This window comes from Gallus gallus, chromosome 4 (assembly GCF_016699485.2).
Source record: "Gallus gallus isolate bGalGal1 chromosome 4, bGalGal1.mat.broiler.GRCg7b, whole genome shotgun sequence".
In the NCBI taxonomy this organism is placed as follows: domain Eukaryota; kingdom Metazoa; phylum Chordata; class Aves; order Galliformes; family Phasianidae; genus Gallus; species Gallus gallus.
The window spans coordinates 54,450,829-54,464,529 of record NC_052535.1 but is presented as its reverse complement, the minus strand read 5'-3'; the positions used below and the strand labels follow the sequence as shown (position 1 = coordinate 54,464,529).

Sequence of the window (13,701 nt, the reverse complement as noted above, 5' to 3'; positions counted from 1 at the left end):
CACCTACATGGCGGTATGAGAAATACCGTACTGTGGCAGGTGAGCTTCAAGTTGGCACCACACGCTGGATTTGAGCCATTGTGCACAAAAATGAACAGAAAGGTGAATCAACCTCAGACTGTTCATGTTTATTCACTCAGCATTCTTTTTAAGGAGAGTGCTGCAACTAATTCAATAGAGTTGGTAGCATAAAGAGCATACAGAGAGGATTTTTAAGACTGAGGATGGGGGAAAATACATGAAATAAGGATAAAGTTTTGACACAAAGAAAGCTGAGAACTAGGTAGCTTACTTCTTTAAAACTTCCATATCATACCAGTGACAGAAGAAGGGAGAAAAAAAAAAAGCTGTACTTTATATGCTTAAGAAAGGCACCACAGGTTCTGCTCATGATCTCAGGATGGAAATACCAAGTGATAACAAGTCAGTGCTCTCCCACACTTCTCAGCTTTGAGGTGGTGACTGTTACTTGGATGTTTGGCCATGCTGCATCTCAAGTGAAGGTCAGCAGCCAGGATTCATTGATGGTGTAAGCAGAAGCATGAAATGGGTTAATCAAGGAACTGTACTGAACAACAGACTTTCAGAATGTTAGCACTTTAAAACAATCAGATCTCATGCAGAATCTCACCCAGTCCATCCTATCAAAAGAACAAACTGGTACAGTTTTTGCACACGAAGAGCAGAACGGAAGGAGTAAGAGAGGTACAAAGCTATTCTAGGAGATCACCTCCCCCCAGCAATGCTGGGGGCAACATGCACATGTTAAAGCACACACGCTAATCCACAGCTCCACTTTCCAGTCATCAGAATCACGTATGGTCCAGCACTGCAGTCCTTGTTTGAGATTTTTTGGCATTATTGTCACAGTTGTAAAAACACAGAAAAATAAGACAGATAAATTGTAGCTGGCTTCTGTACAGAAATGCTAAGTAATAGTTACAAGAGGAGGCAGTCTACCTTCATGGACCACAGACGTTTTACAATAGAATTGCAAGTTTGATTTTCAACAAGAAGACATTCTTTGTTCTCTGTGTGGCTCAACATTCATTCAGCACTAAAGGAAAATTTTTTTTTTTTTTGGCAAATCACTACAGGAGAGCCCTGGAGGCTTTTTACAAGAGCAGACACAATTTGGGCTCCAAATATTATTACTAGTGACCTTCTGACAGGTCCAGGCTCTTTAGATGTTCTGGATGGTGACATTAATGTTATTTTACTCTTGCATAAAACTTCTCAGGACTGCTAAATACATGATACATCTAACACCGTAGCTTAAAACAGAGGCATGGTCTCTTGCATACAAACATAATAAGTAAATTGGCATATCAGCTCTGTTTCAGAAGGCTGAAGACCACTTACCACAAACACACCACTTCTAACATCCTCTAGAATGTCCTTAGGATAGCCAATCAATCAACACGCCAAGCAGTGCTCACGGAACATGTAACTCTAGGTTTAGGGAATAAGTATTTAAGTTTGTAAAATAAATAAATAAATCAATCAATCCAAGTGTAGTGTTGCAAACTCTCAAGTAACACTTCTCCTGAAAGAAAATTTGCCACAGGAGAGCATTGCCAGTGTTATCCAAGCTTTTGTAGCAAAATCAAAACCAAAGCCTACCAACACTAACAATCGTTGTATGCAGCTACCCTCCTCTCTTTCATTAAGATTGATTTGTTGCTGGATGTCACAAGTATGGGGTAGTGCAGAGACTTATGAGTTAAGCTGTCTGGGAAGAACAAAACTCGGTACTATTGCTCCTGTTGTCTAGGGCTGGGGAGGTAATCTACGCCTCCATTCAGCAGGCACAGATGAACTAATTTTGTTGAACACTAAAAAAAAAAAAAAGCAGCTCCCTCCTCCATCTATTTCCTGTCCTATAAGAGAAGCTTTCCTTCCCACAGAATAAAGGGACATTCGTAAAAGACGGCTTAAACTCTTCTACTTTCATACAGGACAGCTCCAGACCCTTCTATGATTAAGCCCTAGGTATAACCTGGTACAGTTTGTTTGATACTGAAAAAAAATCTCAGCATTAAAATAATAAGAAATGAATAAAATCAAGTTAGATCAGCTTCGTATTCAGCATAACAAAACCTCATTTTTACTTTGGAATTACATAAAAGGAAAAAATAAAATACACACAGACGGAATGTGCAAGAATAACTTCAGTTTAAAAAAGCAAAATACAAGCTTTTCATCCTGAACTAACTAAATACCAGCTTGTTCTGACCGTGTGAAGTTTCCAAGGTAACTGAGTAACATCTCTGAAGCCTCAACGTTAGAGCTTGCAAACTTAGAATGTTTAATTTACTGCTGTTGCTACGATCAACTTTGGCTAGAGTGTAAGAGGACAGAAAAAACAGTCCAGGGGAGTAACACACAGCCTGTAAAGGAAAACGTACACAAAGAATGTCAGATGACATTCAAGTTGCTATTTTGAGTTGCAGATGCATCTACCAAAAGTCAAAGCCACTTTTTACTTGCGAGTAATTTTTGTTGGCAAAACAATTACATGGCTATGAAGATTATTTTTTAATCCCCTCTTTGCCTTCAGTATTCACTTTTGTTTAGTCAGGCTTTTCTTCTTGCCGTTATCATTCTGAAGAACAGATAGTCTACAACTTATAGAAAACTAATTACATCACATTAAACTCCATCTTTAGAAATGTACTTTTCCCAGGCCAACCTTTCAAATCTGTACAAATTAATCAAGATCTCTGATTAAAACATAAACGAGATATATATGAATGTCAATCTTCCAATACACTGTCACCGAGTTTTTCATGGTTATAACAATAATGCATGGAACAACACTACAGAAATAGAAACAGCGTATTAAAATGTACCCTACAGACAAAAGGGAAAATAATTAAATATGGAAATTCACTTGAATTAGGACAAGCTCTGCTACTAAAACTCTTGCTAACTTTAGCTCTTCATTCTAGTCAGAGTGTAGTTACAGCCCAATAGGCTAAAAACTTTCTCCTAGATGAAGTCGTCCTGGGAAGCAATCCAATTCCAAATATTTTACTCCCAAATGAAGAGTAGTGCAGAGCATACTCCATAAAGAAAGCCTTATCTAATACAGGATTTATGTATCTCTAGATGATTAGGCACTGCAAAACCAAGCTTACAAGAACTGGCCCCAAAGTGATCTAAAGCTCTCTGGGTGAAGCATCTGGATATACATACGAGCTCTGGGTTCATACCATGCAGGCCAGTAGGGAAAAACAAACAAACAAACAAACAAACAACAAAAACACAAAAACAGAAGACCCCAACAAACAACAACAACAAAACAATAAACACTGATAGAGCAACAAAACTCAGCGTCCTTCTCCAGAGTTCAGACAGAACTACAAGACAACAGTCTAAGAGTTCTCTCTCTCAAATGAAGGTGTCAGAAGCGATGCTTTGGAATATGTTTTATTTTAATATCTGGAAAATAGAAGAAATAGTAATACTTGGCTCACACTTAACATGGTACTTATACAGTGATGAGTTCAGGATACAAGGACTGATTTATTCAAGTAACTCAAAAATGGATTTGGTTGTAAAAATATAAGGCGGCTCTAAGAACATGGAGAAATGTCCTACAGCACAGCCTTGTCTCTAAGTTTACTTGCCTAGTTGTAATCTACAAGGTAGTACTGGTGTGTGTACTTTTTTTCTGGTCCACCATCTTCCATCTCTGGAAGTGTAAATAGAAGAAATTAACTCTTCTGTACAGACTGCCTGGTAGCTTGATATTTATTCTTCACCCCTCATTCCAGGAGAGTGAAGAAGCATTTCAACACAGACAAACTAAGTGTCCTAACTATTAAGTTATAACAGGTAAACAAGGCTTCCAAACTCACAATATCTTAGATGAACATGACAATAAGCACATACTACTTGACAGTGTGTCCAAAACAAACTGACAAAAATTGTACATTGCTGGATCTTCAACAATCCAGAGAACCTCACAGCAGGCAATGCAATACACCAAGCTTACTATTAAGAGATAGCAAAATATTATCTCTTCACTGGTCAACAGCTAATGTTTCTGCTTTGGACAAGGAAGCTTTTGTTACCTACACTCGAGAGGAAAAGGCCAGTACTGACAACATACATGAAACAATAACAAAAGCCTCAATGTGAAGGGTGATATATAGCCTTCACAAAGGAAAAAGGTCATGAAAGTCAATAAGCTCTGACGTTTCATTTCCAGCAGTGATGAATATGAAGGGAAATTTCAGTTAAATAAAACCCCAAGTACTTACGGGGATTACTGAATTACAAACCAATACGGAAGAGTAAGATAGTTCAGAACAGAGAAAAGGGCAGAACAAATGCTAACCTCTTTTCATAGTCTTCAGATTTTTTTTTCTTTTCTTTTTTTAAATACTACCATATTTTGCTGTTTGAAAAGCTTTCTAGTAGTATGGACAGTTTTGCTGTCTAACTATACAATTTCTGTCTAAAAAGACCCACAGTCTAAAACTGCTGAATGGCATAAAAACAAATGCTTCCATGAGCTTCAGCGCCCAAAAGTAAAGGTGGCACCCATAGAAAAACAAGAACTTTTGGGTGATCCTTGAGCTACAGACCAGCAAGTCTTACTTCTGCAGAAAGCAAACTGGTAGGTATTACAGTGGAGGAGAACACCACAGGACACGTTGATGAAAAGTACACACAGAGGAAGAGATGATGTGGCTCATGAGGAGGGATGTCGTGACACAATCTATTGAATTCTGCCACGGGTCAGCCAGCATGCAGACAAGCATCATCTAGTTGATATAATGTACTCTGTTGTTTATTTTTTTTTTTTTTAATAGAATCCCTCAAGAAAAGCCATTAAATTGGCAAGGCTCTCACATAATCTTGGGGAAGGTTCTCTAGAGAGTAACTAAGAGGGAAAACAAAGGGCAATTTTTTTTTATATTGTATAATTATATTATATAATAAATATTATATTTATATATATATATATTCATTTTATATGGCCTGAAACTAAGTGTTCCCCACTCGCCTCAAACCAGTGCTCCGCAGAAGCACATAACCATTAAAAAATGCATGTGCTTAATAATAATATGCTTGAAACTAAAGCTACAGCCTGCTGGCCATAATTCCTAGCCACTGAATATGAACTGCAGAACCCCTGAGTCCTCACTGAACCCATGATAGATTAAAAGAGTGCAGTGATTTCCCTTAATTCTTCAAATTTAGTTAACTTCTGAATGTTTAGACCCCAGGAATGAACAGTCCTGGGGTCTAAAGGATAATTTACACTCTGTCACTTTGTCCTTGAAACAGAAAAAAAACCATTAACATTGCATCTTGTGCTATTTATTTACCTTGCTCACTTTCTAGTTTCTGCTAAGCTTATAGCACTGACACAACCCTACCTAGGAAATTTAATATCATCCCTGTAAAAATTATGGCTTTCCAAAAAGGTCAGCTGGATTGGTCACAATCAAATCTCAATGTTCTTCCAAAAAGGTTCAGTAGCCTTTAGCTCATGAACACCAGTGTTTCGGAGAAGTAATTCCATTCAAGTTATATGTTTTTATCTTGTTAATTAAATGAGGAGAAAACAGACACTGACATATTGAATTCCCACTACTAAGTATTTCTATGAGGAAAAAAATAAGTAGGACAGAATACTGTAGGGAAAACTATACAAAACGTAATAGTAAGAAGAAAAAAAAAAGAAAGTCACTTTGGATATTTAAATATTTAGAACTATATATGATTATTTAGAGTTGTTTATATCTGATTTTAAAACACAAAATACTCTTTTAACTAGCTTTTTTTTTTTTTTTTTAAATCACGTGGTTTATTCAGGCTCTGGAAACATTCATGCATCTCCAAAACAAATTCACTTAGAGCTTGGTCCATGATGATAACTATGAGAGCTGGTTTATTTTTATAGACTGTTGCTAAAGCACTCGTGGACTAAAAATAACTTCTGTTAAACAATGATACTGTACTGTCAAAATCTATAATGAAAAAATACTTTTCATAGATCATCCAAATGAGGAGAGTGAAAATGAACGGTTATTTCTGAGACATAATAAGTAAGGACTTAACACAGTTAAGATTCAGAAATAAGATTCTGAATGTAAATAAGATGTAGCCTAGAGATGCTTATACACTGACTGTGGATGGGGAGGCACAAATGTTCTAATGACCTTTGTTTCTAATGATACATGTATGTAAAGTTCCCTAGAATAGTTTTCTAGATTGGCTGTAGAAGGCTTTTTGTCTTTTGTAGTAATCTGTGAGAGCGCCTGTGTGACTTCCATGGACTCTGCCTCTCAACTTGAGGACTTTTCTGAGTAAGTTCATTTCACTTCTCTGTTCTTCTGAAACCCAGTGTCTATGTGTGAAGTGTGGCTGTTCTTAAAACATCAAACACGACTGTACAGTACAAATTGCTATTGAATGGCCTCTGCTTGTGACTTAAATTAACTCTTGCTTGTGATTTACCATTACTGAAATAAACCCTCCAAGTTTTTCTTCAGCAAGGCCAATTTGGCATCTATTTAAGTTTTCCATAAACAGCTTCTCTAGAACAACCTCATTTTGCAATTGCACCAAGTCACATGTGAGCACCTGAAATCCTGTGTCTTAGCTGCACTACATCTTTCTCATTCATTTTAATTGTTGCAGATTTGAGTTTTCCTCTTTTGATCTGAAGACTAATATTGCATCCTAAAAGTATATCTTTATGCCTTTATTTGTATTCACTTAAGTCAGTCTCGTGTCCCCTTCATTTAGGGCTTCCAGACTTCTAGATGTTATGGAACTTCTCAGACATAACACCACTCTACAGGGTCTTGATTCCCTCAGGAATTTTAGCAGCATATTAAGCCACAGTATCTCTGTCTTTTCATTTCACAATGGATGGGAACTGCTGAGTCATGGCCTGGGGAAAAGGATCTGGTCAGCCCTGGGAGCACAGCTGAAGGCAATTCAGCTGTCTGACGAGAAGAAGTGGAGCCTGGCTGCACCTCTCTTAGACCTCATTTAAGGGCTGACTGCCACTGGGGAAGGATCTCTTTCTGGAGATCCCTCCTTAGTGAAGCTTTCCCCTGCGAACCTGCAATCTTCTAATGCAGGTGAGCAATCTTCTTCCCTTCCATTATAGCACCTTACTGTGCTGGTCCTTCCGTCATAACACCTCTGTTGTAATGCCTTTCCCATCATACTGATCTGTCCAATTGCTACACACGATATTTCACATGGTAATATGAAAGGAGGATGAAAAAAAAAAAAGTAAAACACCTATTTGTCAGAATAGAATGCTGCACAACCTGTAGAAGCTAGTTTAATTTAAGAGCAGTAGTCTATACAAATTAACATAGCTTCCTTGCCAGTAAACTCCAAACAGAGCTAGTCTGTGAATTTCTCAGAGCATCTCCTTATCAGTGAGGAGCAGGAACAAAACAGATTTGACTGCAAAGTGATGACTATTGTTTCCAGCACACACACACAACTGTACCCACCCAGGGAGCCCAGCTGCCTTTCCCTCTTCGCTGTTCCTACAAATGAAACATCCCTCCTCCTGCCTGTAGAGGCAGTAAGTGTTCAACACCTTTCCCTGCTATTCTTAGTTTACACTTTACAGCCAGCAGGAGACACTCAGTGCATTACCCTCCAAGTGCACCAACACGTAACAACACAGCTTACAAGTCACATACAAAAATGGTGACTGTGCTCAATTAGGAGAGGAAAATAAGGTTTGTACAGTTGTGCTCTTCCTCTCATATACACACATCTAATTCTATTGGTGTGAGTAGACTTAGCTATTATTTCTTTTTTTTTTTTTTTTAATGAATGTTTGTTGTAATTCAGATCACACTGTGCTGAAACATCCATTAAGCACGGATAGGAGAAAAGATGACCCATAGTTTTCAATGCCATTCACCTGAACAGAACTGTCATGCTTCACTCATGCAAAGAATAGTCCTCTCAGTAAATTGAAATCCACGCTGAAGACCGGCTTGCAGAAGCAGTGAGCAAGCCACATGAAGACCATACTGTATGCTTAATTATCTATAAGCAAGGTAACTTTTTCCCATTATTTCTAACTGCCCTAATAAGGAAATGGCATAGAGAAGAATGACATACATTCTGTGACAATAAGACCACTGAAAATGCAAACGTATTTCATATACAATTTCAAATTCATCATCAACCATAAGTGCTGGGAAGAGCAAAATAATTAAGAATTATATTTATTGGATACTTGTAAGTGTATTAGTTGCTCAAATGACTTTGAAAGTCCATAGCTTTTTAAATACATGTTTACCAACACAGAAAAAAGAGATCTACACAACGTGCATCGTAATGGATTCTGCAGAGCACATGGGTTAGCTGAAATCCTTATGGTTCAAGTAAGATAAGTCAGTTTTTCAACTCTTCCTAATCCCATTACCAGCTGCACAAACGACTTGTGGACATTTCACAGCTTATGGTCCACAAAACCCTCTGTAACTATTCTTTTTCTTTATTTTCAATTGAAAAGAGTTCAGATTCTGTGAGCTAGCACTTGGTATATTAGAAATGAAGCAGATCTGCAGCTAAAGCTGCAAGAAAAATGAAGGAATGAGAATTATTAATCAAAAGGTAAGGAAAAAAGATCAAGATTTTAAAAGTTACTATTATATGGCATGCTATTTATCAGTAGCTTGAGATAATAGACAGAGTCCCACTCAGAACAAAGCCTGTTACGTGTTGAACATCACCTGCTGGCACTGTTAAAAAGACATCCATGAGATAGGCAAGATATTTGGAAAGAAAGAACACCCTGTGCCTCGCAGTCACTAGTTCCAAGCAGAAAGCACCATAGTAGGAAATTCAGAATCACAAACAAACCCTTGAATACATTTCACCTCCATAAAAAGCCCCATTCTTTCAAATTAAGTGGCTTTACAGAATTGAAGTGGTTATAAACCCCGTGCGGAAGACCATTTTTATTATGAGATCTTAAGAATAAGAAATTATTTTGGCAGCAGCAGTGAAGATAAAAGGCATAGGCAAGTCTTGGAAAAACTGTCTCAGCTAAAACTCTCCAGTACTTCCCCCTGTAACGCCATTTCTTCAGTTCTTACAGCTTCACCACGCTACAATTGTTCACATGGAAATTTTCCACGATGGACTTTTGCCACTTACGAGAGATATTTTTCAGACCAAGTTTTCTAGCCCCTTCTGACAAAGAAGCAGGGGAAAAACCACGCTGCTCTTTACAGATTAATGAATCCTGCTGACCTTTCCATTAACTCCTCAGAATTAATGGACCACCACATACAACTTTTTGCCAACCTCCTGAACTTGTTCAAGTGTAACTCTTTGCGCAGACTGCTAATTTACACATGCAGAAGAGATTTAGATTTCAGCAACATACTGATCACCCTATCCAAACACTATACAGGAGACAGGGAAGCCACACGTGGTAAGCATAAATGACTAGAAGAAGACGAACTGAAAGACAGAAATGGGGAGCCAATATGACAGCAGAATGTGGGTACAGAAACTGGGATAGAGAGTACTAAAGAGGAGTTGGTTGGTAAGGTAAAGAGGTGGGAAAGCAACAGCAGGAGTTTAATCTAGGAGAAAACGCAGGAGGGCAACAAGCCAGGTCCACACATTTCCTTCAAGAACTGGAACAAAAATCTAAATTGCTATCTAGTAGACAAATGGTGACACGTACAATCTGCAGAACTGCAAGTAATAAATCCTCTTCCCCTGTGGACCCCAGAGAAGATAACTACATACTGCTCTGCTAAAATAAAACTTCTAATTCAAACTACACAGGTCTGTTGGATTGGAAGTTATCCATCCTGATAAAGAACAACATCTGGTTTTTTTCCAAACTGTTTTTTAAAACAAAACAAAACAAACAAACAAAAAAACCCAAAGAATTTACAAGCAATAAAACAAAATTCAAGGAAATCAACAACTGCAAAAACTGAAAGTCTGTGTAATTTTTAATTAGGCTTTTCTGTGTCTATGTTTTATGAGAGAATTTGTGATATCACAATCAAATGCAATAACATACATGACATTCATGTTTGCTTTTTTTTCTAGCAAACAATGCTCTGAAAGCTAGTAAGAGTTGCACAGAGAAAGGAAATGCTGTCTGCAGACATTAGCTGCAGAGCTTAACAAGTTCTGCACTAAAGGAGGCAGGCAGTTGAAGGATAAGAAAGGACAGCCCTACAGATGATGCAGTTGAATGCTGCATTTAAGAACTGTTGTAGGTTGTATCTCTGCTACTGATGCAATCCATCGGGAACGCCAGAAAATCTGTGTAACTGTCCTGAGACCACAGGACACTGTAAACTGCAGAAGTATTCTGCAAATGAACTAGGGCTATGTTTGGAATATGAAGGTCTATTAAAGATGGTAATGCAGGAAAATCAATTGACTAGGTTAATGTTTCCAAATGAGTGCCAAGAAGTGTGTTTACATTTGTCTTCTTCCTATGGCTCAGTTCAACCAAGTAGAAAATGTCCCTCTCTTCTCAGGCTGTTTTGAAATTAAACTAAATTGTGTAGTGGAAACGCTGAGTCATGGCCTGAACCAGATAGTGAGCCCCTGGTGTGAAGGCAGGGCCAGCCCATGGGAGCTCAGGTGCATTACATGCACCTGAGTGACAGGCAGGGGTGGAGCCAGAATCCACCCCCTCCCAGACCTCATTTAAGGGTTGGCAGTGAAGGCAAGGTATCTTGCTGGAGATCCCTGCCTACCTGAGGCCTTCCAAGGGTAAGCAGATTCTTTTCTTTGTTTCTGCATCTACAGCTGTTGCATTTGGGCATATCCTCACCTGCTGCAGCCCAGGACTTTGCTAATATGTTGTCATTGCTACACTTTGCATTGTGTTACAGCATTACGAATTGTAAAGAACAAAATGAAAAAACGATAGTTTGGAAGTAACTGTCCTAAAATGAACCCTAGAATATCTCAATATAGCTCGTGACTATACTCCTTTAATGTCCCTGCCTATACCTATGTAATTCCAGCAACAGACAGTGACAACATGAAGTAGGGACTGATGGGGCAACACCAGGAACCCAGTAGTTTACATTATATACATATCACTCTTATATCTTTTCAAAGATTTTTACCACTTGAAGTTGCATCCTGACCTAAGGGCAACTCATAGCCTTCCTGTGGCTATCTCTCTAGTCTCTCTAACTCCTTCAGTCAGTTATAAAGCACCCTCCATCCCATTCAAAGTCGTCACTAACATTTAGGAGACAAAGTCACATGGGACTAATACTTCATTAGACCTTACCTCATTTTGTGGAACAGTAGCAAAAGGCTGGATGACAGCTGCCAGTGGAATGCGAGCCTGTTTGGCCATATCTGAAGTTGATGGGAAGCAGTAGGTAGTACATCGGATGTAACGAGGGCTGGCATGACCTAGAACATCCAACAAAGCAGGTGCAATGAAAGATAAAAGGAGTCAGTCTGTTCCAAAAACATACCAAGGTAAAAACAAAACAAAACTCAAAAAAACTACAACAAAAAGGATTCCTAAATTAAATATATTTTGCAGATTCCTAAATTAAACATATGCTTTCCTTCCTTACATGCAAGCTTTTGCTCATCACATCTCTTTATGTCAGCCTACTGCCTCCCCCTGTAGACAATTTTTTTTCTGGCTGTCTGAGTTCCATCCAGGTATTTAAATGTATCAAGAAAAAAAAAAGTACAACCATTTGCAGTAAGAATCATAATGGATATTAACTCAACAATATCTGTATCTGAGAGGTTAAAAGGAAATAATACGGACAAAGGCCCCAGTGGTGATGTCAACACTGTATATAACAAAATGCAGTAAACAGATACTCACTGTGAAGACCACCCTAATTAGCTACTTCCAATTCAGAAGATAGTATACTAAGTGTTAACAACACCTTGCTCATTTACTGTACAAAACACCGTGTGCTAAAATCGCTCCATCACTTCTTGTAGCACACATAGCTCAGTTCCCTCAATGAGAAACTGTGTATCAGAAGAGTACACGAGTTCTGGAAATCTAAGAGACATCAGAAATTGGCTTCCTCATGTTCCTTTTTCAACCATTGGGCAGTAGGTCTTGCTTAATCTCTTAAAAGGCATTTCTTTGTCCATTAGAATGACATTACCTCATTCTCAGGTAATATCCAAAAAAACGTGATGTATGTTGTGTATAGTTATCCAAACACTGATAAATAAATGCTGGACTAAATTACAGTATCAGTTCAGATTGTATTAAAGTATCAAGTCTGCTGTCAGGACCAGCACATGCAATATGGTATTTACAGGCTGTAGGCAGAAGCACACGAGAATAACCACATGAAAACATTAAGCCAACTAGACAGCTCATGCTCTGTCCCTATAACTTGAACAAAACATTCCAAAATTCGTATCTTAACATACAACAATGCCAGGCTCATTGCTTCTTGTAATATCCATCTCTTAAAATTTCAGAATAATTTGAAGATGCTTTTCAACTTGAAAACCTTGGAAATGTTCAAACTGAAAAGAAATGTTGTGTCAATTATTCTTATTATTTTAAATATCAGCAAGCATAGAGGTGGGGGTAAGGCAATCTCAGGGGTTTCACTAGAGTTAACCAAAGGTACGAGAATTCAATTCCCATTTGTCCCACTTCTCCTTTTTTCCACTCCTCTAAAGGGAATGATCTTCCCACTCCATTTTCAATTCAAGATTAAGGAGCAACATCTCTAGGTGATGTGAGAATTTACTCATATATACATATATTTATTTGCTTTTACCTAAGAAGATTCCCAAAACAGTAACAAAGACAGTTACCTTGATCTTGGATTAAGCAGTCTGTGGTGACAAGAGGAGGAACCTGTCCTCTTGTGTTTGTAGCATATATCTGCCCTCCCCTAGAAGATTTATCATTTTCAATCACTTGAATCTGATAAATAAGAAGCAAGAACAGTATGAGAAAGGTTAGCCACACATTCAATTACATTCATAAACCATTAACATTAACATCTACACAAAGTAAACCTATTGACATTTTCTTATACATCTCCCATTAACTTATCACATACAAACTTCCAGTACAGTCAAGAACTAGAAAACTATACACAGAGCTGAGCAGTATAACTCAAAAAGACAGTTGGCTGTTCGAACTCCACAGAAGAAACGTCACACATAGGGGTTGACCAGACCTACGTGCAGTGAACAAGTGAATTGTTTAGAGCACATTGACTGCAAGGACAGACATTTTCAAGAAAGTCTAGCCAGCAAACCAAGGAAAGCGATTATGTAAATACACTCTTGCTACTGCATCAGGTCTTGCATACTCTGAAATGAAACTGAAGTGCCAACAGGTTGCATCACCTGACTCATATGCCAGGTTATCTTTTCTATTACCACAACTGTGCCAGCTGCTGCCCTTCATAAATGAATGTGCAGGTGATTAATCAGACTGCAACACTGAGAAGAGTTAGCCCTTAACTCCTCAACTAGACTCCATCCACAGGACGGTTAAGACTTAAATGATAACCTATGTAGCGCATCACCTTCCTTGCTGAGCTATTTTCAGCACTGTCATTTAGAAAGCAGTAATTTCAATCCCCAAGAAATTCTTGCTGGCCACCAGGTAGTATTTCAGCACTGGAGCTCAGTGTTCTCAATCCCTGAGCCAGCCCCATGTTGTGAGCTTCCTCCTAGAATAAAATA

The 13,701-nt window shown here is 38.3% G+C and overlaps 1 protein-coding gene across 5 annotated transcripts in view; it reads right to left on the bottom strand.

Annotated features, from left to right (window-relative positions):
• SEC24D (SEC24 homolog D, COPII coat complex component) overlaps nt 1-13,701 on the bottom strand; it is a 52,479-nt gene that overhangs the window by 23,461 nt on the left and 15,317 nt on the right. For all 5 annotated transcript variants that reach the window (XM_004941242.5, XM_015276355.4, XM_015276357.4 and 2 more), the window contains 2 exons: nt 12,817-12,928; nt 11,291-11,418 (listed from right to left, as the gene is read on the bottom strand). In XM_004941242.5, coding sequence (XP_004941299.2) covers nt 11,291-11,418; nt 12,817-12,928 — 240 coding nt within the window. The remainder of the gene's footprint in view (nt 1-11,290; nt 11,419-12,816; nt 12,929-13,701) is intronic.